The sequence below is a fragment of the Dendropsophus ebraccatus genome, chromosome 4 (genome assembly GCF_027789765.1).
Source record: "Dendropsophus ebraccatus isolate aDenEbr1 chromosome 4, aDenEbr1.pat, whole genome shotgun sequence".
Lineage (NCBI taxonomy): Eukaryota > Metazoa > Chordata > Amphibia > Anura > Hylidae > Dendropsophus > Dendropsophus ebraccatus.
The window spans coordinates 106,293,735-106,319,997 of record NC_091457.1 but is presented as its reverse complement, the minus strand read 5'-3'; the positions used below and the strand labels follow the sequence as shown (position 1 = coordinate 106,319,997).

General features: G+C 46.4%; 1 protein-coding gene across 1 annotated transcript; it reads left to right on the top strand.

Annotated features, from left to right (window-relative positions):
* Positions 1 to 317: 317 nt before the first annotated feature.
* CRBN (cereblon) lies at positions 318 to 25,089 on the top strand. The gene is made up of 11 exons (XM_069966632.1): positions 318 to 426; positions 1,072 to 1,175; positions 3,813 to 4,015; positions 4,155 to 4,304; positions 6,346 to 6,511; positions 8,176 to 8,238; positions 9,192 to 9,276; positions 12,108 to 12,223; positions 12,323 to 12,387; positions 12,579 to 12,710; positions 23,475 to 25,089. Exons 1-11 carry the CDS (start codon positions 357 to 359, stop codon positions 23,659 to 23,661), a joined length of 1,341 nt encoding a protein of 446 aa, XP_069822733.1. The 5' UTR covers positions 318 to 356; the 3' UTR covers positions 23,662 to 25,089.
* The last annotated feature ends 1,174 nt before the right edge of the window (positions 25,090 to 26,263 follow it).

Sequence of the window (26,263 nt, the reverse complement as noted above, 5' to 3'; positions counted from 1 at the left end):
CCATGGTCCAGTGTATTGCAGGAGATGGCTACCGCGGCGGGCCCCCTAGCTGCCCCTATGGTTGCTATGGTGGCCTGGACACTTTCCGGTACTGTAACAGACGGCTGGCTACGTAGGATTTGCATGTTAGATTGTCGGGGAATGCTGGGAATTGTAGTCTCTGTTTAGCTGGGTTGCTTGGCGTCTGCCGTTGCCATGAGGACAAGACTCCAGGGGCGTGGCTTACGAGCTGTCAGTCTGTTCTGTCTGGATTGCGCTTGAGATGATCGGACCGGGGAAGTGGTGGGGGGCGTGGCCGCTTGTGTCACGTGGCGTCTGCGTCTCTGGCTCCCGGCATGCCTCACTGGTAAACAGGAATGGCGGATGAGGAAGGGGAGGACGATCCCGGTGTAAATAACATGGGCAACCAGCTGCAGCTTATCCCCGGTAATGTACAGCACGGCCAGGGAGGATGACACTGCTGTTCCGTCATATATATATATAGTCCTTCCCATGATGCACTGCGCAGGCAGCCCTCATCCTCCGTCACACCTGGCGCAGTTCTAGCAGCCAATCAGAACGCTGCTTTCATTTTTAAACTTTCAGTGGTAAATTGTTACCTGATGTCTGGTTGTAATATTATCACTTGTTATTTACAGGGACGTGCTGTTGTCTTTCCCATCATGCATTGCATGTCCTTTTAATTTTAGAGGAATTCTTTACTGCATGTAGCTGCTATCAGTATGGGTGTGTCTGTGTAGGATATCTCCCAGGTGACCCTGCTGTGTCAGGATGAGGAGCACAGATGTCTGGGATGCAGCTATAGGGCAGTGCAGAGGTGCTGGCTGCTCTCTGATCCCTCTCAGGGTCATCATAGACTTCTGTGGCCGGTGTAATCCTCCCTGTGTCACCCATATATACCAATGTAACACACCTGTCTTATTCTAAGGATTCACTGGTGCAGGAAGTGTCTAATGACACTGTTCCCCGTCCTCCTCAATGCCATCTAATGGGCACCATGTCATGCCAGTCCTCAGGTGCTGCCCATCACGTATAATGGCTTCATATCTAACCCGTGTCTTCTTCTGGCAGAGAGTGAGGAAGATGATGACATGGAGATGGAAGATCCTGATGGAGGAGACCAGGAAGCACCAAATATCATCAATTTTGACACCAGCTTACCTACGTCTCATGCAGTATGTAATGTGTGTGTGTGTGTGTGTGTGTGTGTGTGGGGGGGGGGGGGGGGGGGGGCATTTAATGTGGGGTCAGTTTTATTTCAGTAAAGCTTGACTGTAAGTTATTTTGCTGGCAGTAAATTAAAACCAATTTCTGTGGCCTCCTCTCTGCTGCACAGAAGCACAGGTGATCGCCTGCCTGAATGTCTCCGTACAGAGATCACTTGGTGCACCGCACAGTAACCAATGAGTCCATTACACACTTCTGTCACACAATTGAAGCCTATTGCCTCCTTTAAAGGGGTACTCAGGGGAGTAATTGTATTATTTTAATTAATTGATTTAATAAAGTGCATGAGTGCTGGATAAGCTTAGATAGCCCTGCAGTTCCTGACATGAACCTTGGTGGCAGCAGAGGGGCCCAAGTCACCCCTTACTTCTGCGGCTCAACATAAAATAATGTATAAATAAAAATGTATACATTTAGTTTAATAAAAATACATTACAAAGAATTATAATTATAACTATTAAAGCAGTGTATTAACAAAAAATGGTACTCTCTGAAATACTGCTTTAGCCAATGAACTCTGTCCTCTACAGTTAAGGAAAGTACGTATTTACTCATAGGTGGTAGGATGGCAAGGGGTGGATTACAGTTGTCTTATTATTGGTGCCATTGTACATTATGTAGTGCCGGCAAAGTGCCATCCATTGTGTCTACACATGTGCATTTATTGCTCTGGAATCCTAGCATTATCCGACAAGGGAAAACTTTTCATATATTGTTGCAAGTATAAAAAAGAAGCTATACTTACCTCTCCACAATCCTCTGGTGTATTCCTACAGTTCTCCAGGTCACCCGCTGAATGATCCGGCCTCCTCGTCCAAGACGGACTGGTCAGCAGTGACAGCCCAATCAGCCAATTACTGGCCGCTGTCCTATCTTAGCAGTGACAGCTCCCTCAGCTAATCACTGACTGAGACAGGTCCATCGAGGAAGTGGAGACAGGATCATTCAGTGGCGGTAACCTGTTGGAAGACATCAGGGGAGTGCAGAGAGGTAAGCATAGCTTCTTTATTGTTTTCTATATACTTGCAACAATGGATAAAAACTTCTCTTGCCGTATGACCCCTTTCAGGACCAGTGTTCACAATGTACAACATGGTGATGAATGACAACACCAGCAGCCCTAAGAGATCAGCAGCGATTGACAGCTGAACCACTGAAATCAGAAAATACTGCATACAATATTTTTTTTGTCCGCTCAAATCATGCAAAATAAATGGAAACCTGACTGACACCATTGAAGTCAATGGGAACTCTTGGGTATCTGTCTGCATCAGTTCATGTCCAATATTGAACAGACTATCCTCTCAGTTCTTTGGTGGAAAACAGACTCTCTGACGGAGGATCCAAATGGAGCCTCATTGGAAATGTGAACCCAACCCCAAAAAGTTGCTAAGCTGTTTATTGTACAATGATTCATTTTAATTCTGTGAATTAGTCAGACAAGTTAACAAGAGTAAAAGGAAGACTAAGCTCCTCATAAAGAGGAAGATATAAAACCTCCATCAAATAGATTAGTGACAGGAAGAAAAACAGCAGCATTAATAGGTAATGTGGAGAAAACCTGTATTGATGAAGATAAGGCGGTCGCTATATTCAGTAGGGTGTCTTCTGAATCAGTATTATGGGACATAGCATCACATCCAGTTGTAAGGGGTCGGCCGTTGTGTTTTCGGAGGCCAATGCTTTAGGGGAACTTACACATTTAAAGCAAACTTTTGGGGGGGCAATATAATACTTTAATAAAAATTTTCACCGGACTTCTCCTTTTAAAGTGAATGTACCATCAGGCCCGGGTTAAAGCACTGGAGGAGGGCTGGCCCGCCCCCAGTGGGAGGAAACCCCCACCCCTATCATACGGCTCTATTGATTCTAATGCAGCGGTGTCATAGAGGGGCGGGGGTTTCCTTTCACTGGGGGCGGGCCGGCCCTCCTCCAGTGCTTTAGCCCGGGCCTGATGGTACATTCACTTTAAAGGAGAAGTCCGGCAAAAATTTTAATTAAAGTATTGTATTGCCCCCCAAAAGTTATACAAATCCACAATGTACACTTATTACGGTAAATGCTTATAAAGTGCTTTCTTCCCTGCACTTACTACTGGATAAAATGGTGATGTCACGACCAGACTCCCAGAGCTGTGCAGGCTGTGGCTGCTGGAGAGGGTGATGACAGGGGGGAACTGAGGGACACAGGGCACTGGAGGGACACTGAGCATCCCCCTGCCACCATCCTCTCGAGCAGCCACAGCCTGCACAGCTCTGGGAGAGCAGTCGTGACATCACCATTTTATCCAGGAAGTGAAGCCTTGATGCTGTTGTAAGTGCAGGGAAACAAAACACTGTGCATTTCCTGTAATTAGTGTATATTGGTAATTTTTATAAATTTTGCGAGGCAATACAATACTTTAATACAAATTTTCACCAGACTTCTCCTTTAAGGCTGGTGTCACACAGCGGTAGATGGAAAGGTACCCTATTATCTTCATTGTTTGGTGGTGGTGGGGGGCATGTTTTGTATTTTTTGGGGTCAGTGGCAGTATTTCAGGAAAGCAGCATGCAGGTGTGACATTCCCCTTTATAACTTCACAGTACCTGGGCGTTGACATGGAGGAGTTCCATGGGAGAACGCTGCACGATGATGACAGCTGTCAGCTGATCCCGGTGTTGCCACACATACAAGTCATGTTAATTCCTGGGCAGACCCTGCCGCTGCATCTCTCCAGACCACAAGAGGTCAGCATGGTGCGAGGCCTCATCCAAAGAGACAGGACGTTTGCTGTGCTAGCCTATAGGTTTGTAAGGGGTGGAGTATATATATTTTATTCATTACATTTTTTTTTAAATCCAGCATCAGTTGGGAGTTTCATTGCATTGTATCAGTTGTATAGAAAAATACTTTCTTGATCTCTACTTCTATTTTTTTCATCACAGTGAAGGTCTTCAGAGAGACGCTCGCTTTGGGACGACTGCAGAAATCTATGCATATCGTGAGGAGCAAGAGTACGGCATTGAGACAGTGAAAGTGAAAGCCATCGGGCGGCAGCGATTCCAAGTGCTGGAAATGAGAACCCAAGCAGATGGGTGAGAGGTGGATTTGGTAGAAGAGAAACTGTCAAAAATATTAAAATGTAAATGAAGTACAACATATCCCAAGTGTCCTGCAGCTCTGCCCAGTGCTGAGTAATATCTGCTGGGAAGAGGACCAGGGAATCTGCCTAGTTACTCAGAGACGCCTCCTCCGCACTCATATTGCTACAGAACAAGGTAGAACCCCAGCAGGCGCTATAGTCTTGTAGAACTGGTTAGTTACATTCAGGCACTAAAAATGTGTCCAGATCTAGTTCTGCTCACACAGAGTTCAGGACTAAAGATCTTAGGAAGACTGGAAGTTGTGCAAAGCACATTGCTCCCATCTCTGTGACATGTTAGAGTCTAGTAGGTGGGAGGGGTTTGGCTCTCTGCTTCACAGGATTTCACACCTACGGAGCCTCCTGAGGGTGCTCTCTCTCTCTCTTTCTCTCTCTCTCTTTTTCTCTTTCTCTCTCTCTCTCTCTCTCTCTTTTTCTCTTTCTTTCTCTCGTTTTGAATTTGCAGAGCAGAGAAAGCCGGTGCCACTCTGGAGGTGACTCATCTCCCAGAGAACTCAAGAATGGTGCAGTTGAAATCCAGCGTGCCTGATCATCATCTGTCAGGGTGATATAGGAGACCTGATACATATTGCTGCCGGTTTGGCTGGTACATAATAAATTTGTATAGCTAGCTGTAGTCAGCTGTCACTTTTTTCAGAGCTGGGAAAAGAACAGTGCCTGGGGAGGGAGGAAGCTGTATGCTCTTTTATATGGGCCAGTTATTGGCCAGACGAGCAGAACTGTCAGCTGCTCACATCTGTCCACTTCTCCTGAGTAAACTTGATGTGAAGCTGCTGAGACTGAAGGTGAATGGTTGCATGATTAATCCAGCTACCTTGTTTATCTGATTTTGGAAGCCAAAGCCAGGAATGGATTTGAAAAGAGGAGAAATCTCAGTCTTTCCTTTATGACCTGATCTCTGTTTATAGTCTTTCTGGCTTTGGCTTCAGAAATCTGTCAGATAAATCTCTGTGTAAATGTACCATAATGGGCAGCTCTTATGGTGCGTTTACACAGGCAGATTTATCTGACAGATTTTGGAAGCCAAAGCCAGGAATGAATTTGAAAAGAGGAGAAATCTCAGTCTTTATGACCGTTTCCTCTTCCCTGTTCTCTTTTTTTCAAATTCATTCCTGGCTTTGGCTTCAAAAATCTGTCAGATAAATCTGCCAGTGTAAACGCACCATAAGGGTGCCTTTACACGGAGCAATTTATCTGACAGATTTTGGAAGCCAAAGCCAGGAATGAATTTGAAAAAAAGAGAAATCTTAGTCTTACCTTTATGACCTGTTTCCTGTTTATAGTCCATTCCTGGCTTTGGCCTCTGTGCCTTTACAGAGAGATTTATCTGTCAGCTTTTTGTAGCCAAAGTCAGGAGCAGACTATAAACCGAGAACAGGTCATAAAGGAAAGACAGAGATTTCTAATCTTTTTAGATAAATCTCTCCGTGAAAAGGCCCCCTTACTCACAATAATGGGGAAGTGAAACGGACAGTTAAGAAGACCCAGACACAAAATTTCAGGTTTTTTTTTCTGAATTATCCCACAACTTGTTCAAACTTGAGTTATATAAAACATGAAAAATGTTTTAGGCTGGGTTCACACTACGTATATTTCAGTCACTATTGTGGTGCTCATATTGCAACCAAAACCAGGAGTGGATTGAAAACACAGAAAGGCTCTGTCCACACAATGTTGAAATTGAGTGGATGGCCGCCATTTAATGGCAAATATTTGCTGTTATTTCAAAACAACGGCTGTTATATTAAAATAATGGCCGTTATTTACAGTTATATGGCGGCCATCCACTCAATTTCAACATTGGGTGAACAGATCCTTTCTGTGTTTTCAATCCACTCCTGGTTTTGGTTGCAATATGAGGACCACACTACTGACTGAAATATACGTAGTGTGAACCCAGCCTAAGATGGGAAGTGTCCTCCAAGTCTCCAAATATGTTGTTTTTGATATTAACTGTATCTTTGCTTTGTCAGGATCCTGCTTGCTCGGGTCCAGATTTTGCCAGAGAGGGTCCTGCCGTGTCCAATGACATCCATCCAGCTGGATTCTCAGAGTCGCCATCAAGTTCTCCCATGCAGTAAAGCATTCAGCAGTCGGAGCCCACAGAGCACTTTTCAGTGGGTGCATAAGTATCGCAGGGTGAGGAAGAACGTTGTATGACACTTAACCCTTTGCTGCTGCTGTCAGCTTTCACCTCTATGATTTTCATCCTTGCATTATGAGAGCCACGATCTTTCACTTTTCATCATCATAGCCGCAGTTGTATTTTCAGTGGCACCATTTTGGGGGACATACAACCTATTCATTTACTTTTACTAACTATATCTTGGGGAGTGGATAAAAACCTGTGATTCTGCTTTGCATTTTTTAATAGCATTTACCATGCAGTATTCTGCTAGTGATGTTTAGGGGCCGTTCACATTCCGGAATTTGAATGGAATTTCCAATGGGAGTCCGCAGCATGGACTCTACTTGAAGTTCTGCCTGCCCTATTCATTCAGTAGGATGTCTCACGCGCACTCCGCCATCCGCCTAAAGAATTGACATGTCTGCTTGAATTTCGCTCAGATTCCATAGTGTGAATGACCCCTTGTATGGTGTTTTAGTACTTTTGTTCAATTAAAAAAAAACACAAAAGTTTTACTTTTGTTTTGTCATAATCTGAGAAGATACTAAAGGGTGAAAGGACGAGTACTGGTAAACATTGAGAAGACAGAGCGTAATCCTGCACTCATATAATGGAGAAAGAGAAGGTCGTAGCTCAATATGATGTAGATGAATGCTAAACACCATGTTGACAATAGGTGTTTAATGTGAGAAGTGCTATCATGTCAGCACTTATAATGCAAGAGAAGGAACACACATGAGAGGTTCAGAATGATGGGACCTGTTGTTCTTATGCCTGTTTTTTTATTTCAAAAAATCTATAAAGATGACTGCTGAACGTACATTCAATATACAATATTCTGCTGTCTCACTTTCTTCCACTTTGTCCCTTACCGTGTACATTTGGTATGTTAGCCAAAAGTAGAGGACAGATAGAAGGGAATATGACTGCAGGATGAGGCGGCACAGAGTTAATTTGCTGTCTGTCACTATAGAGAGGCATAGCCTGCAGAGGAGCTGTACAAACAGAGGAGTATTGCAGATTCTGTCTGCACCCAATCTTTAGCATATAAACTGCTGACTGCATTAGAGATTAATGAATTTACAGTTATTGATTTAGGTTGCATATGTAATCCCCAATTTAATCTGCATGCAAAAATCGTCTCATTCCTGCAGTATTAATGGTTCTCTAACACATGCACTGAGGACGTCTTATATCTTACTATTTATTTTTTTCCCTTCCCTGTAAAGTACTTTTTGTTTGCAAAAAGCATCTATTAAGGATGCATTTAGTTACAAACTGGAGTTTTTGTGCAGACTGTGTATAAATTAAAGAGAATCTTCTCACTATTTTCATGCTGCTGATATATGGGCAGTATGAAACAGGAACAGGCTCCCTCATCACAGTGTTGTATAATTCACTCTGGCTGTGTCATGTCAGGGGATTCATCATTAGAACTTTGGCCCAGTGCCAGTCTGAACTCTGCACATCTTGAACTTTTATATTAAGGTAGTATTGTGCATCTGACTGTCTACTTGGGTCATATGTTTAGCCACAGATTTTTATTTTTGTGCATTTTTATTGACAAGTACATTTTATTGCAGAATCGCACCTAAGCACCTTTTTGAGCATTTAAACAGTGTAATATGATTTTTTTTATTTGTTTAATGTTTTTCCATATTTGTCACTCCCACAGAGGAAGTTCTATGGTGCCAATTTGACGTCCTGGCCATCATGGCTCTATGCCTTGTACGATGCTGTGAGTATAACAGAATGGCTTCAGCTTCTTTGTTGGTGTTTAAGCTGGGGTATGCTGTGCTGTTTTATAGTCCTACTGCAGGTAGTTTTCACCATATATGTAGGGATGGTTTATTATCATCTTCTCCTATAATGTGATCTGTCTCTTGTATGTAGGGATGGTTATTGGGTAAGGCTTATCTCCCTGTCCTATCAGGTGATATGTACTTTAGGGATGGTTATGGGCTAAGTCCTCTTATACTAAAAGATTTCCCGCTGCAAATGAGCGCCAATGAGTGCTTGTTTGTAATGCCTTTATACAGCACAATTATTTGAGTGGCTAGGCTGCACGAACGATCCTTGAATTGTTTGTGCGGCCATGGTAACTGACAGCACAGATTTGTTTATATCCGTGCTATTAGCTTCCAGATCACAAGAGCAGTGCATACATACTTAGTATGCTGCTGTGTAATCCAGAATGCCACTCTCCGTGTGCCGCAGTATCTTCGGGCTGCCTCGCCTCTGACGGCCAGAGATCAGGGTGAGAAACGAAAAAGTTGTATGCCAGATCGCAAAACAGCGTAGAAGATATGTATGCACTGCTTGTGTGATCTGAAAATTGACAGCACGGATATATAGATATCTGTGCTTTCAGTTTCCCTTTGTTACCAGCCACACATCCCTTGTGTACACAATCCAACATTGATTAGTTTTAAAGCAGTCTAAAAGATGGGATCAGCCAAGGATCGGCTGTTTTCTCGCTCCTCAGCTGATTGGCTGTCCCTTTTCAGTGGGCCGAATATCGTCCGAAAGAACGTTTCTAACAACACTCCTGGGTGATAATGCCCTGAGGAAAAGGCCCTGAAGCCTTATTATTGCCTTCTCCTGTAATGTATTCTGTCAGTTTGAGCTGCTATGAGTAATGTTGTGGGGATCTGTAATGATACAACATATGGTATCTGCATCTTTTCTTAGGATTCTCTCATGGAGAGGGTGAAGCGACAGCTGCATGAGTGGGATGAAAATCTCCGGGACGATTCTCTGCCTGCTAATCCTATAGGTGAGACAAAGTGGGAGTCACTTATTTTAATATTTTGTGAAAAGTTCTGTAACTTTCCAATATATTTAGTGTTATATACCTCCTAGGTTTCTAAGATCTCCCCTCGTTGTCACTGTTCCATCCAGCACATCCTTACAATTTTTACAACTGTAGGTTTGCCACTATAGCATCACCTTTAGAAAATCCTCTTGAAGGAGTTGTCCCATTAAGAAACCTGGGTTTTAACTAACGCATAATGTGAAATTTAACATGTTTACAAGCATTTCTACATGTCCTATTTATGAGATATAGACTTGCTGATCCCCTGTGTGTCTGTATTGTTTTGATAACCTGTTGGCCTTGGCTATGACTGACTAAGATAGGCCAGGCACGATCAGTTCAACTACAATCCCCAGGAAGTACTGGCAGTTGGTCTCCACTGAGCCTGAAAGCAAAGAATTATAGGAAAGTGTGTGCACTTTTGCATGTCATTAGCAGGGTCACAGTTTAAAGGGGAATCCAGGAAGTGATTAGATCCATGGAGGGAATGGGGGGAAAAGTTCAGGGTTGTAAGTTTACAATATGAAACTGTGAAACTTTCTAATACAATAACATCTATCAGGCTTTATTTGCATAAGACTGGACAACTTATTTAACAGGGCAAACTAAAACTTTGACAACCAACCAGAGTAGTCTTTTCCAGGCTGAAAATTATTCCAGCCTGCAGCATTCATGGACCACTGAAATCTCCTCCGATCATCAGTCTGGGGGACCTGGTCCCCAAAACTGCATGACCGCAGCAAAACAGAGTTTGAATGGAGAATGACTTAAATAGCTGCTCTGGTGCTCCATGCAAGTCATAAGGTGGCCGAGCCTATGATGAACATTCTTTTCATAGGCACAGCCATACATTTTACTCCTTATTAGCTGTTAAAGTTGTTCAGATTAGCCATTCGTGATCAGTGACATCGGGTGAAGGCCAAACAATCATTCTGGGAATGAGATCTATGAACAAACAGTGCTTTGTGCAAAAAATTCCGACATAGCTTTTCAGATGATAAGAGTCTGTCATCAGTTGGCTAAAACAACCATTTGTTGATCATTTTCAGGTAAAAAAACAATCATTTTGGTTGAAATGGTCCACTTTCATCAACTTTAAAGCGAATATACCATCAGTCTTGCACATGGATAGAACGTTCCTTTTTTTTATTTTTAATTGCGGCCCGGTTCTATTCCCGGGCACCTGTGCTTCAGCCTAGGAATAGAGTGGCGCCGTACACTGGAAAAAGCACTGCCGCAATTTTACCATTTCTATCCTTTTTTTTTAACAATTTCTATGCTTGTGCAATACTTAAAGCAAATATATTGATGGTACATTCGCTTTCATCTAACTTGTATGGGCACCTTTATACTCCAGTCACATCCAAAGCTACATTGAAAGTTTTGTGAAAGTGTACCTAAACTTTTATTCCACTTCTGACATGTCAGAAGTTGTAATCTGGTGAGACTGCACTGGTCATTAGAAATTAAAAGTGCTTTGTCCTTTTGTTTCTGCTCAGCTTTACTCAGACAGCAGAGTGCACAGATCATGGATGCCTTGAAAGGCTGCATCTATCTCTGTGAGACTGTCATGGCATCCATAATCCTTGCACTTTGCTTGCTTAGGATGAGCAGAAACAAGGGAACAAAGTGCTAACCTAAGCTCTTCTGTCCCTTAATTCTAGCACATAGTGGGGATCTCTGGGATCAGGACTTCCCGATCATAACTTCTGATGTTACTGTGTTATGCTAGAAGTTATAATAAGTACACTCTATGTCAACAGTTTTTTATTGAACATTTTTTAAAAAAAAAAATATATATTTTTTACATAAACACAAACCAGAGAGGACATACCCTCTCTGCCAAATCTTCTACACACACACACATATATATATATATATATATATATATATATATATATATATATATAAATTAGTAATACCTCGGTTTTCAAACCCTTTGGAACTCGAACTGCTTTGTATTCGAACAAAAATTTACCAAGAAGTTTGGAATTTCGAACTTTGCTCGTTTTTCGAAAGTTTTTGCGAGCGTGGATGGTGGGTTGTACGTGGCGAGTTAAGCAGTGGTGAGGCTTCACATACAGTACAGTGCTGTATAAGACTGCTGGAGTGCATATACAGTGCAGTAGTAGTACAGGCAGTGCACCACCATCTCCCGTACATTACAGTGCTTGGATGGGGGGGGACGCTATACAGTAAGGGATGGGTGAGGAGTTGGTGACTACTGTACTATAATTGCTGGTTCTGATGAACATTTCTTATGTATAATGTTCTGTACAGTATAGTGCTGTTCTGTACTGTACTGTAGTGATTATACTGAGCACTTATCAGTGTAATAAATGAGTATTGTAGGTAATTATTGGTGGCTGCTGGAACCAATTAATCACATTTACATTATTTCCTATGGGAAGACACTGCACACACACACCAGTGGGGATTGCTGTGAGCTTTACATATGGCTGATGTTACTCCCCTCCAATATTGGAGCAGCGTCAAGACATATGCAAAATACAATCTATGCAACATCTGGTACAAGGAGGTGTGTTTTTTGTGTTAATTCGGAATAGAGGTGTACGGTAGACACAATGTAACAGGCATAAATAGGATAAACGATTTGCTCTAAAGCTAATTTAGCTGTCATCTGCAAGATTTCTTCCCATTGTCTTATTGGGTATCTTAGTTTTATTTGTGAATGATGCTCAGACATGAATTTCCCTGTAACCCTTCACATCTTAATGCTTTGTCTTTTATTGTTCAACAGCTGATTTGTTTTTTCCTGTTTTTGTGGTCAGATTTCTCATATCGCGTAGCAGCCTGTCTGCCCATTGATGACACGCTGCGTATCCAGCTCCTTAAGATCGGAAATGCCATCCAGCGACTGCGCTGTGAGTTAGACATCATGAGCAAAGTGAGTTCACTCTAATGCACAAAAGCCTTGTGACCCTAACTCATGTCTCTCCTGTGACATACAACATGTGACCCCCCTCTTCCCTATCTCTGGTTGTAGTGCACATCTCTTTGCTGTAAACACTGTCACGACACTGAGATTACAACCAAGAATGAGATTTTCAGGTGAGAGGGAATGTCTTTATACATATTTAACGTATGATCCCACAAGTGGGGAGTATAGGGGAAGAGGGTAAGCGAAAAGACTGGTTTGGCAGTACGTATCTATAGCTGTCTATCTTTATATATTTAATCTACCTCTATATTTAATATATTTAATCTTCCTTTTTTGTGAATTTGACATTTTTGTTTTGCAGTCTCTCCCTTTGTGGCCCCATGGCTGCCTACGTGAATCCTCATGGCTACGTACACGAGACCCTGACCGTCTACAAAGCCTTAAACCTGAGCCTGGTGGGCCGTGCATCCATAGAGAACAGCTGGTTTCCAGGGTAAGAGTAATGCTAGATAAAGAGGACTGTGAGATTTCACCTTATACATTGATATGGTTACAATAGACAGATAGTAGATGAGTTACCAGAAAGGAAGACGCAGATTCTCCATCACAATGGCAGATCCCTTATGCCACCTATCCTTTCTCCCTGCTGATCAGCACAGTGGCAACAAAGCATAAAGGGGGGCACATTTAAGTCAGTGAGCATCTAATCAAAGTGGTTTGTAGTATTATGTGGTTGTAATATTTTACTTAGGTGTGTAAGCTGATTGAGTCCGTAGAAAGAAATGAGTAGATTATGCCACCTGGTGGATGAGTGAGGGAAATGCACTCTGATCATATAATTATACAACTGTATTCAATCTATATTTTCTTGTGCCTGTCATTGGGGGACACAGCACCAGTGGGTATAGGCTACTGCCACTAGGAGGCGACACTAGACAGAAGAAGAAGTGACTCCGCCTGGCAGGCTATACCCCTCCTACAGGCACCAGGCTAACTCAGTTTTAGTCTAGTGTCCGTAGGAGGTAGACACAGGTGCATGCACCTCCATTTTTTATTTCTTTTTCTTTTCTTTTAGGTTATCAGGGGGATCGTCGGCGTGGGCTGCCACATCAGACGCAGTTCCCCCTGAGGGTGCATGGAAAGTTTCTTTTCCCTGCGCCGGTCACCCGTCCCCCAACGCCCGCTCCCTGCGGCAGGATACCGGTCCCCCACAAAGGTGCGAGGTGACCGAAGGGGTGACCCTGCGCGCACCTGAAGACGCCGGACAGGTGAGTATTCCTGTCCTTAGCCCTCTTTGGAATCTGGGGGGGGTCATCCTACCAGGGCACCTAATTACTCCCCTTCCCTGCCTCTTCCCCTCCTGTCTCTCTCTCCCTCCCTGCCTCTCTCCCTCCCTGCCTCCCTCTCAGAGGCCCTGGGCAAGATGGTCTGTGCGGGCCTCTTTCTTCAGGGAGAGGGGGTGGAGGGAGTCTCTGGAGCTCCTGCCCGCATGCAGCAGCTCCATAGGGGCGACCGGGGGGTTTACCGGGCTCTTCTCCCTTCCTTTCTGCCGGCGGCCGCGTTCTTCAGCGCTCCGCGCCGCCGTCTCGCTGCCACCGGCCTGCCCATAAATTTAGCCCCCGGCTTCTGCCGGAGCTAGGCCACATCGGCGCACACGAGTGACGTCACGGGGGCGGAGCGCCCGCCCGTTTTCGGCCCTTCCCGCCGCTAGCTTGTCTCTTATTGGCTACTCCTGTAGCCCCCACCTGCTCCTTCCTGTGCCCCCTCCCTTCCTCCTCTCGTCTCTGCAGCGCAGCAGCTTGTGGCCACCTGCTGTTCTCTCTGCCTGCCAGTACAGCAGCCTCAGCTCCCTGTGCACAGCAGCAGCAGCTCAGAATCCACAGCATCCAGCGTGCTCCAGCATCCAGTGCAGCTCCAGCATCCAGTGCGGCAGCAGCTCCAGGGTCGGGTAGGCTCACCCAGTGGGTGATATTCCCCTCCTCCACTCTCCAGGCTACCAGCCCTAGCTACCATGTCTGGTCCCCGGGACGACCCCCCTAGGCAGCTCGCTCCTGCGGCTGTGGCGACACACTTTGCGTGTGCTCGCTGCAATAAAAAGTTCCCCTGCGGTCAGCCTGGCCCCCTCTGTCTGCTATGCCTTAACCCTAGTGCCACCTCCCAGGAGACCTCCCCTGCAGGTTCAGATGCAGCCTCCCCTGAGTGGGCTAGATCCCTGTCCCAGGCGATCGGTGACCTCTCTAAGCTGTCCCAGGTCATGATCCATGCCATTGAGCGGTTGCCTTCCCAAGCGCCTCCAGCGGCGGGACCCTCCAGGGTATCTCCTGACTCGCCTTCCAGAGGACGGTCTCATAAGAGATCTAGACTCTCTGTCTCACGGTCACCTTCTAGGAGATCTAGACTCTCTGTCTCACGGTCACCTTCTAGGTGTTCCTCAGACCCTTCTCCAGACAGATCCACTGCAGGCGGTTCCGCTTCCCAGCGACCCCTCTCCGCCACCTCGGGGGACCCCTCTGACTCTGCCTCAGAGTCCGACAGGGAGGATCAGCTGGCCTCTGCAGTGCAGGCCTTGATCCGTGCAGTGCGGGACACCTTACATATTGCAGAAGAGTCCCCTTCTACTTCCAGGAGTGAAGTCTCTTTCAGTCGCCATAAGCGACAGCCTTTGGTTTTCCCCAACCATAAGGATTTTGAAGATCTTCTAGCAAAGGAGTGGAATCACCCTGACCGGCGGATTCCATCCTCTAAGCGTGCCGAGGCCTTGTTTCCCTTCTCCCCTGACTTGGTCACTACATGGACAGTGCCCCCCTCTGTGGACCCTCCGGTTTCTCGACTTTCCAAGTCAACTACTCTGCCTCTGGCAGATGGTGCTTCACTCACTGACCCAGTCGACAAGAAAATCGACGCTTTTTCGAAGTCTGTCTTTATTGCGGCCGGTTCGGCCCTACGTCCTACCTTTGCTGCATCCTGGGTCAGCAAGGCTTGTTCCTCTTGGGCCAGGCAGTTAGTCCATGACCTCTCCCTGGACACCCCGCGCGAGGATCTCCTGCCTCTGGCCTCGCAGATTCTGCATGCGTCCAAATACTTGTGCGACGCTTCTCAGGAAGCTGCTCGTTTGTCTGCGCGGTCCCTGGCTAACTCTGTAGCCATCCGACGATCTGTTTGGTTAAAATGCTGGTCAGCTGATGCCGCCTCCAAGAAGGCTCTGACCTCTCTTCCCTTTGCAGGGAACAGACTTTTCGGGGAGCGGCTTGATAAAATAATCTCGGACGCTACAGGGGGGAAGAGTTCCTTGCTCCCTCAAAACCGGTCCCGGCGCCCTCAGCCTCACAGGCGTTCCAGCCGTTTCCGCTCCTTTGAGCCTCCGGCGCGTCGTCGCCCGGCTAAGGATGCGCCTCCAGCTCCTTCTAGGAAGCCCTCTTTCAAACCCCGCCCCTCCTGGCAGCCCCGTTCTCGCCCTTCTAAGGGTCCTGCCCCCAAGTCTTCTTCCTGATGGTCCTTTCCCTGTCGGGTCTCTCCCTCAAGTAGGGGGTCGTCTGCTCTCCTTCAAGGAGATTTGGCTCGCCCATGTGCCCGATGTGTGGGTACGGGAGGTGGTGTCTTCAGGATACAAAATCGAGTTCGCGTCCATGCCGCCTCCTCGCTTTTTTCCGTCAAATCTCCCACGCTCTTCGGCGCGGCTTTCCGAGCTTTTTCGGGCGGTTCAGAATCTCCTAGCTCAAGGAGTTGTGGTCCCGGTTCCTCCCTCCGAGCATTTCCAGGGATTCTATTCCAATCTGTTCACAGTCCCCAAAAAGGACGGCTCGGTCCGTCCTATCCTGGATTTGAAACGGCTGAACAGGTTCGTTCGCCTTCGGCGGTTCCGCATGGAATCCTTGCGGTCGGTGGTCGCGTCTCTAGAGCAGGACGAATTTCTTGCATCTATAGACATCCGCGACGCCTATCTGCATGTTCCCATCGCAGCCAGTCATCAACGTTTCCTACGTTTCGCCGTCGGTTCTGGACATTTCCAGTTCGTTGCCCTGCCCTTCGGGCTCGCCACGGCGCCTCGGGTCTTTACAAAGATCCTTGCACCTTTGATGGCTCTGCTTCGGTCAAAGGGGGTGGCTGTCCTGCCATACCTGGACGACCTCTTGGTAAAGGGCCGCTCCAAACAGGACACTTTGTCCAGCCTCCAGATCACACTCGATCTCTTGACCAATTTCGGTTGGGTGATCAATTACCGAAAATCTTCCCTACTTCCCTCCCGCTCTATGGAGTTTCTCGGGATGCTATTCAACACCGAGACGGCCCGTGTCCTCCTTCCTCCCAACAAAGTTGCCTCCCTGCGCTCGGCAGTCTCTCTGCTCCGCTCGGGCGCCCCCTGTTCGATTCGCCTTTGCATGCGAGTCCTGGGCAAGATGGTCTCCTCCTTCGAGGCGATCCCCTTCGCTCAGTTTCATTCGCGCCCTCTGCAGCGGGCGATTCTGTCTCAATGGGACAGGTCCCCTCTGTCTCTCCACAAGAAGATCCTCCTGTCCCCTGCTGTTCGCAGGGAGCTTCTTTGGTGGTTGACGTCTCCGGTGGTCCTCCTCGGCCGCTCGTTCCTCCCCCTCAATTGGCTGGTCGTCTCTACGGATGCCAGCCTGTCCGGGTGGGGGGCTGTCTTCGGGAGCCACACAGCTCAGGGCTCTTGGTCGCCGATGGAGGCTCGGCTTCACATCAATATCCTGGAGCTCCGGGCCATCTTTCTCGCCCTGTCTCAGTGGACCGATCTCCTGAGGGGTTACCCGGTCCGTGTTCAGACCGACAACGTCACCGCCGTTGCTTATCTGAACCGTCAAGGCGGCACCAGGAGCCGCTCTGTCATGACCGAGGCCGCTCGCATTCTCCATTGGGCGGAGCGTTTTGTTCCAGCCCTCTCGGCAGTCCACATTCCCGGGGTGGACAACTGGGCGGCGGACTACCTCAGCCGCGAAAGACTGGATCAGGGCGAATGGGCTCTACATCCCGAGGTGTTTCTTCAAATCTGCCGGCGGTGGGGATTCCCAGACGTAGATCTCTTCGCCTCCAGGCTGAACCACAAACTCCCCATCTATGTGACTCGAGCCCGGGATCCTTGCGCGTTCGCGGTCGACGCCTTGGTGACCCCATGGGAGCAGTTCTCCCTGGTTTACGCCTTTCCTCCTCTGCCCATTCTCCCACGAGTCCTGAAGCGCTTCAAGGCACTCGGCGTTTCCGCCATTCTTGTCGCTCCAGACTGGCCGCGCCGATCCTGGTACGCCGACGTAGTGCACCTCCTGGCCGACGCCCCCTGGCGACTTCCCCTGCGGGCCGACCTCCTTTCACAAGGGCCAATATTCCACCCCAATTTACCTCAGCTGAGTTTAACGGCGTGGCTGTTGAAGCCGCGGTATTGAGGTTTCGTGGGTTCTCGGAACCAGTCATCCAAACCATGCTTAAGGCCCGTAAGCCTCAGTCAGCTCGGATCTACCATCGCGTGTGGAAGGCCTTCTTTTCTTGGTGCGAACAGAATAATTTTCACCCCTTGGTGTGTTCCACGCCCAAGATTCTTTCCTTTTTACAGTCCGGGCTGGATAAAGGCCTCAGTCATTCCACCTTGCGTTCGCAGATTTCCGCCCTGTCTGTTCTTTTTCAGCGGGCTCTGGCCTTCCGCCCTCAGGTGAAGACCTTTCTTCAGGGGGTGGTCCATTTGGCCCCTCCTTTTCGACAGCCTTTGGAGCCCTGGGATCTTAATTTAGTCCTCGAGGTTCTACAAGGTCCTCCCTTTGAGCCTCTTTGTGAGGTGTCTCTTTGTTTCCTTTCTTGGAAAGTCGCCTTCCTGGTGGCGATTACCTCCATCCGTAGGGTGTCTGAACTGGCAGCGCTCTCTTGTCGCTCCCCTTATCTGGTCCTTCACGAGGACAAGGTGGTGCTTCGTCCTCTTCCTTCCTTCCTGCCGAAGGTCGTGTCTGCATTCCACCTTAATGAGGACATCATTCTCCCCTCTTTTTGCCCTGCGCCCTCCCATCCTAGGGAACGGTCCCTGCATTGTTTGGACCTTGTCCGGGCCATACGGATCTACTTGTCCGTCACTGCTTCCTTTCGCCGCTCGGATTCCTTGTTTGTGGTCCCGTCGGGTCCGCGCAAGGGACTGGCGGCTTCCAAGACCACCATTGGGCGTTGGATCAAGGCAGCCATCGCAGAGGCCTACCGCGTTCGTGGCAGGGCTCCTCCCTTTCGGGTCACCGCTCATTCTACTCGGGCTGTGGGGGCCTCTTGGGCGGTCCGCCATCAGGCTTCAGTGTCCCAGGTCTGCAAGGCCGCCACCTGGTCTTCAGTCCACACTTTTTCAAAGTTTTATCAGGTCCATATCCTGGCTTCCTCTGACGCCAGTCTGGGCCGAAAGGTTCTACAGGCCGCTGTGCGTTAGGCGGGCCGCATGGGGATTGTAATCTTCTTTCCCCACCCTCTGGGACTGCTTTTGTACGTCCCACTGGTGCTGTGTCCCCCAATGACAGGCACAAGAAAAGAGGATTTTTTTGTACTCACCGTAAAATCCCTTTCTTGTGGCTTCATTGGGGGACACAGCTCCCACCCTGTTTGAGGTTGTGCTCCCGGGGCTTGTTCTGTTCTTGGGGTTTTCGTTCCCGGGACCAGTCTGTTTTTTTGCCTGTTTTTTGTTACTATTTTCTACTGCTTGTGACTAAACTGAGTTAGCCTGGTGCCTGTAGGAGGGGTATAGCCTGCCAGGCGGAGTCACTTCTTCTTCTGTCTAGTGTCGCCTCCTAGTGGCAGTAGCCTATACCCACTGGTGCTGTGTCCCCCAATGAAGCCACAAGAAAGGGATTTTACGGTGAGTACAAAAAAATCCTCTTATCTCCTCGATGGGCACAAATCTCTGTGGTTCCTAATAATTTGTTACATTTACCAGCAGTGATACATATGTTAGATTGGATAGCCCTCTTAAGTATCTAGATTCAAGCAAGCGTTATTGCTTCACATTAGGTAGACTCCATATGGTACCACTGACCATACTGTTGCCCTACATTAACAAACTGATAGAGTTTTTACAACTCAAAATGTTGCACTTTTACCAGTGGTCCCCCACACTACTTGTCCGAAACATTAAAACCACTAACAGGTTGATGTGTTGCCAACAGTCAATATGGGCAAGCTCAAGCATAGTTGTCCAAAATACACTACCGTTCAAAAGTTTGGGGTCACCCAAACAACTTTGTGTTTTCCATGAAAAGTCACACTTATTCACCACCATACGTTGTGAAATAAATAGAAAATAGGCAAGACATTGATAAGGTTAGAAATAACGATTTGTATTTGAAATAACATTGTTTTTACATCAAACTTTGCTTTCGTCAAAGAATCCTCCTTTTGCACCAATTACAGCATTGCACACCTTTGGCATTCTAGCTATTAATCTGTTGAGGTAAGCTGGAGAAATTGCACCCCACGCTTCTAGAAGCAGCTCCCACAAGTTGGATTGGTTAGATGGGCACTTCTGGCGTACCATACGGTCAAGCTGCTCCCACAACAGCTCAATGGGGTTCAGATCTGGTGACTGCGCTGGCCACTCCATTACCTATGATAGAATACCAGCTGCTGCTTCTGCTGTAAATAGTTCTTACACAATTTGGAGGTGTGTTTAGGGTCATTGTCCTGTTGTAGGATGAAATTGGCTCCAATCAAGCGCTGTCCACTGGGTACGGCATGGTGTTGCAAAATTGAGTGATAGCCTTCCTTATTCAGAATCCCTTTTACCCTGTACAAATCTCCCACCTTACCAGCACCAAAGCAACCCCAGACCGTCACATTACCTCCACCATGCTTAACAGATGGCGTCATTCTTCCAGCATCTTTTCATTTGTTCTGCGTCTCACAAACGTTCTTCTTTGTGATCCAAACACCTCAAACTTGGATTCATCTGTCCACAACACTTTTTTCCAGTCTTCCTCTGTCCAATGTCTGTGCCCATCTTAATCTTTTTCTTTTATTGGCCAGTCTCAGATATGGCTCTTTCTTTGCCACTCTGCCCTGAAGCCCAAAATCCCGCAGCCGCCTCTTCACTGTAGATGTTGACACTGGTGTTTTGCGGGTACTATTTAATGAAGATGCCAGTTGGGGACCTGTGAGGCGTCTGTTTCTCAAACTAGAGACTCTAATGTGCTTATCTTCTTGCTTAGTTGTGCAACGCGGCCTCCCACTTCTTTTTCTACTCTGGTTAGAGCCTGTTTGTGCTGTCCTCTGAAGGGAGTAGTACACACCGTTGTAGGAAATCTTCAATTTCTTAGCAATTTCTCGCATGGAATAGCCTTCATTTCTAAGAACAAGAATAGACTGTCGAGTATCAGATGAAAATTCTCTTTTTCTGGCCATTTTGAGCATTTAATTGACCCCACAAATGTGATGCTCCAGAAACACAATCTTCTCAACGGAAGGTCAGTTTTGTAGCTTCTGTAATGAGCTAGACTGTTTTCAGATGTGTGAACATGATTGCACAAGGGTTTTCTAATCATCAATTAGCCTTCTGAGCCAATGAGCAAACACATTGTACCATTAGAACACTGGAGTGATAGTTGCTGGAAATGGGCCTCTATACACCTATGTAGATATTGCACCAAAAAACAGACATTTGCAGCTAGAATAGTCATTTACCACATTAGCAATGTATTGAGTGTATTTGTTTAAAGTTATCTTCATTGAAAAGTACAGTGCTTTTCCTTCAAAAATAAGGACATTTCAATGTGACCCCAAACTTTTGAACAGTAGTGTATAATGGCTAGAAACTAGCCCAGAGCAATACCCACAATTACAGGTCTTTTGAGTTGTTCTAAGTTTGGTAGTACCTATCAAAAGTAGTCCAAGAAAGGGACAGCTGATAGCTTGCTGTCAAGACTCATGATCTGTGTGGGGAGTAAGGGCTAGTCTGTTTAGTCAGATCCTCAGAAGAGATATGTTAGCATTAACTTGCTGAAAAAGTAACTTCTGGCTATGATAGAAAGGTGTCAGTACATGGCAGCTTGCTATGTATAAAGCTGCCTAACCCCACAATGGTCACAGTGCCCTACTGACCCCTGTGCTCTGCCAAAAGTAGGCATCAGAATTTGGGCCATGTGGCAATGGAAGAAGGTGGCTTGGTCTGATGAATCATGTTTTCTTTTACATTATGTCAGATCATAGGTGTCAAACTCAGGCCCTCTAGCTGTTAACAGACTACAATTCCCATCATGCCTGGTCTGCCAAAGCTTTAGCTGTCCAAGCATGATGGGAATTTGAGGGCCACGAGTTTGACACAGCTGATGTGGATAGATGGGTGCATGTATATTGTTTACTTGGAGAAAAGACTGCACCAGGATGTATTATGGGAAGAAGGAAAAATGGATGCTTTGGGCAATGTTCTTCTGAGTCCTGGCATTCATGTGGCTGTTACTTTGACACATACCACCTACCTAAACATTATTACACACCAAGTACACCCCTTCATGGTAGTAGTGTACCCTAATGGCAGTGGCCTCTCACAGTAGGATAATGTGCCTGGCCGCACTGGAATAAAAAAAAAAAATAATGGTTTGGGGAACATGATATATTGTTCAGAGTGTGACTCCAAATTCCCCATCTCTAAGTCTGATGGAATATCTGTGGGATGTGTTGAGGAACAGGTCCAATACCTGGAGGCCGCACAACGTAAAGGATCTGCTGCTGAATGTCTTGGTGTAAGCCACAGGACACCTTCAGAGGTCAGCTCAAAGCTGTTTCATAGGGAGTTCTGCACAATATTGGGTATAGTGTTACAAATGACCATTGTATAGGATCTATGTAATTCTGTACAGGTAGCAGACTGCACTGCCTGGGTGCTGGTTTATCCACACAATGGTGGAGTAAATGTGAACTGATAGTGAGATCCTGATAGTGGTCATGAATATAAACTATATAAGAAGAAAGTGCCTTTCATTGCACAACGTTAATCTGAGGACTAAATGTTTACTATTGTTGGAGATCACAGAAAACAGAAGTGGTAATGGGGGGGCTAGATTTCAGGTTAAAAGAATAAAAGCAGAAGGAAATAGATATTTTTATCTTTAGGCTTTACATAATAAAAAAACAACAACAAAAAAAAACCACATGAGCCTGATGTGTGCAAGAAGAGCTTTAAAGGGGTTATCCAGTGCTACAAAAACATGGCCACTTTCCCCCTTCTGTTGTCTCCAGTTTGGGGGGGGGGGGGTTGAAACTCGGTTCCATTGAAGTAAATGGAGCTTAATTGCAAACTGCACCTGAACTGGAGACAACAGTAGGGGGAAAAGTGGCCATGTTTTTGTAGCGCTGGATAACTCCTTTAATCCGACACCATGTTCTTCAGAAATTCTGCATGTACAGCACAAGTGTTAGCGTGCCCATGTCTGTGGATGCTGCTTCCTGCCGGTGCCAGTGACTTCCTAGGAGCCCGGTGTTGTATGCAGACACTGGCATCAGCATATAAATATCTAAGGCCTACAGTAATACGCAGTAATAACAGATTAGTGTATGTCCACTGATTCCCATCTATAACCTCCTAGCTTAGTAAAACAAATCTGTTCATTGATGTATTAATAGACGGTTACATAACACTCATGGTTCGCCCACACATGGACCGCTTACATCACCAGAAAAGTCCCACTTAAGTAAAAGAGGGAGGTTAATTGCGGTTAAAAACCGATGGAAATAGCTTCTACAAACAATAATTAATAAGGCACCAGGCTTGCTTACAGGGGAGATGAGCGCAGCACGAGTCTCCGCATTTGAGCACCGGTGGCTGAAGAAGTTGGATACAGCCCTAGGGAGTCTGGGAAATATTGATACAGCCTATGGCTATGTTTCCTAGGCAGCCTTGAGACTACATTCACACGCCCTGTGTTCTGTCCGCGAAACACGGACACTAAATGCAAGTCCTGGACTGTTTCCCCGGACGGCATGATGCAGCAGTGGGGAAACTTTGAATAGTCATTACAGTTCCGCGGCAATTCAGAGTTTCCCCGCTGCCGGCATGATGTATCAACATCTAGGACTTGCATTCAACGTCTGTGTCGTCCGTGTTTCACAGACAGAACACGTGATGTGTGAATGCATTCTCAGGGCTGCATCCAACTACTTCAGCCACCGATAATCAAATGCTGCATGCTCCGGTTCGGACATCTCTATTAATCATTAAAAGGCTGTATTGCTATAGTGCTCTGTTACAGCTTTCACCTTACTTCCACTCCATCTTTCTCTTCTCCTCATACAGGTACGCTTGGACAATCGCACAATGCAGAGTATGTGGCAGCCATATGGGATGGAAGTTCACTGCAGTACGGAAGGATTTGTCACCTCAGAGATTTTGGGGCCTGACCCGTTCAGCTCTGCAACCTCGAATCCCAGTCTTAGATGATGAGGAGGAAAGACAGGATCAGTCCCCAATTCTTTGCCTATGAATGGCGCACATCACCGCTACGCTTCGTCTCCTGCCCCCCAGATATGCTATAGGTTGGCGAAGTGCAGCCCCCTGCATGTGACACCATCTGTGGATGAGAGCAGGATCTGTCCTTGTCTGCAGGGATGGAGCAGAGAACACAGTCCTGGTGCCTCTTCCTGAGCTCACCTCAGACCCGCACATCCACTTCTCCTGTCTGAGGCTTTACCTGTGCTACTCAGAGACACTGATTCTATTGTGATACTTACTGGTCCTATATCAGACCCAGCAGTATATGGCTGTCCTGACCTCAGCACCGCAACTCTGTGTACATGTCTGGTTACTAGAGTCAGTTTTCAGTGAATACAGCTCAATCATTGTGTAATAACATGGGGATAATAGGTTGTTTGCCAATTTCTTACCAAATCTTTGGTATTGTCAGTGAATGGAAATCACCCAGAGGATGAAAACATGTACAGGCTTATTTACGGCAATAGTCCTCTGTGAGCTATTAGTTATCCAGCCTAGACTAATGCATTGTAACAAATAAGGAGAGAAGAGCCTTATGCTGCTGCTATTTGCTCACCTGAAGTTAGTCTATACTGGATGCAGCTGTAACAAACCATCAGCTGGGAAAAATATCAGCTTGGGATAAGGTTTCAGCCACTGGATGTTTTATTTTACTGAAAGCAAGCAGAGATCTATAAAATATATGAGAGAGAACGTTTCTTTAATGATTAAGCTGGATTCACATAAAACTAGACATCCCTTGTGTTCAAGAATCCACGGTAAACTGCAAGAGTGAAAATCCTGTAGGCATTCTGCAAGAGAGAAACTCCTGTAGGCATTCTCCTACCTATTGTATAGCCGGCTAGTCATAAGATTCATCACTTTTGTAAGGCAGAAGTGTATTCCGAGTAGTTCCCTTCTCCTTGGCAGCTCATACACCAGACATAACTCAGAAAGAGGAAATCTGGGCTGTGCCATGAGGACTGGTGGAAGAAACATTCAGGATGGAACTAAGGGATTATTGTTAAATGTTATGGATTTGCTTTAACAATATAGCAGGTCCCATAAGTTAGTTTGGTCTTTGTCATGCAGCACTAAGGGTATGTTCACAAGTGACAGATTTGTCTGTTTTCCGACCGTTCTGTACATCTGAATGCAGAAATCCAAGCACCTGCCGCAGGAAGATGTCCATTCACATGCAGGGAATGGATTATTCTCAAGTGCAACTGCAGTAAAAGTGCCATGTGAGAATCAAGCCTACGGGGAATCACTGGATTCATACTGTGGATGATAGAGGAAGCTTGTCTGCTGTAAGAGCTCCCCCTGCCCCCACCCCAGGGGCTACCTTCTTGTGTCCTGGGTTTTTCTCTGTTGAGAAGTGAATATTGCACTGCAAGATTATCAATGTCTAGAACATAGAAATAAAGAGAATCTAAAATGAGACAGTGTCTGTGGTGAATCATCCTGCGTGACTATCTGATTCAGGACACTTTCACACGACACTTATCTGGTCAGTATCTTGCATCAGTATTTGTGGCCAAACCTGGAGTGGAACAAACAAAGAGAACAAGTACAAGGGAAAGGTGTGCATCTCTTATGCATCTTAGGGTCCATTTACATAGAAAGATTATCTGACAGATTAGCTGCCAAAACCAGAAACAGACTATAAACAGAGAACAGACCATAAAGGAAAAACTGAGATTTCTCCTCTTCAAATACTTTCCTGGCTTTGGCTTCCAATATTGGTCAGATAGATTTCTCTGTGTAAACACACCATTACTGATTCTCATGGTTTCTTCTGTGTGGTAGACAGAGCACAAAGGCATGTATAATGTAAGCTGCAGCCATGCCAATGATGAGCTACTACAGAGGTGAGAAGGGGAGACCACATGGGGAGCAAAGAGCCTTTCAGGGGATCTCACCTTAGTGATATCCATAAACAAAATGGTATGTCACTGGAAACTTCATAGCACGTATGTCTCCAAACTGGGTTTATGCCTGGGAAGTCTACAGCTGATAATATAAGAAGACTACCTTCATTTGCAGGCTCCTAGGGAGGGAGTAGAGGGGGCCAGGGCTATTCTCTCGCGCTGCCAAAGCTTTTGACAGCGTAGAGTGGAGATACTTATGGTGTGTTCTCTCCAGGATGGGGTTTGGCCCTAAATACCTGAGTTTGATCCGTCTCTTGTATATCATGCCCATAGCCCAGCTCCGGGTTAATGGCTTACTTTCGGAGGCATTTTTATTAGCTAGGGGCACCAGGGAGGGGCGCCCTCTGTCACCTTTTTTGTTTGCCCTGGCCATCGAGCCATTGGCGACGATGGTTAGGGCTTCCCTCGACATAGAGGGATTTCCGCATGGAGTCTTAGAGGATCGCATTGCATTATATGCAGACGACATGCTATTACTTGTAGATAACATAGAGAAATCCCTTCCAGCTATTATGGATATGCTGGGTGGCTTTGGGAAATATTCTGGGCTTCTTATCAATTGGGACAAATCGGTGCTCTTGCCATTGGACCCCCTTCCTGATCTACCTTTATTGCAGACGCATTGTACACCGGTGCTACAACAATTTAAATATTTAAGGCATAGCACATATGTCTATTTAGAGG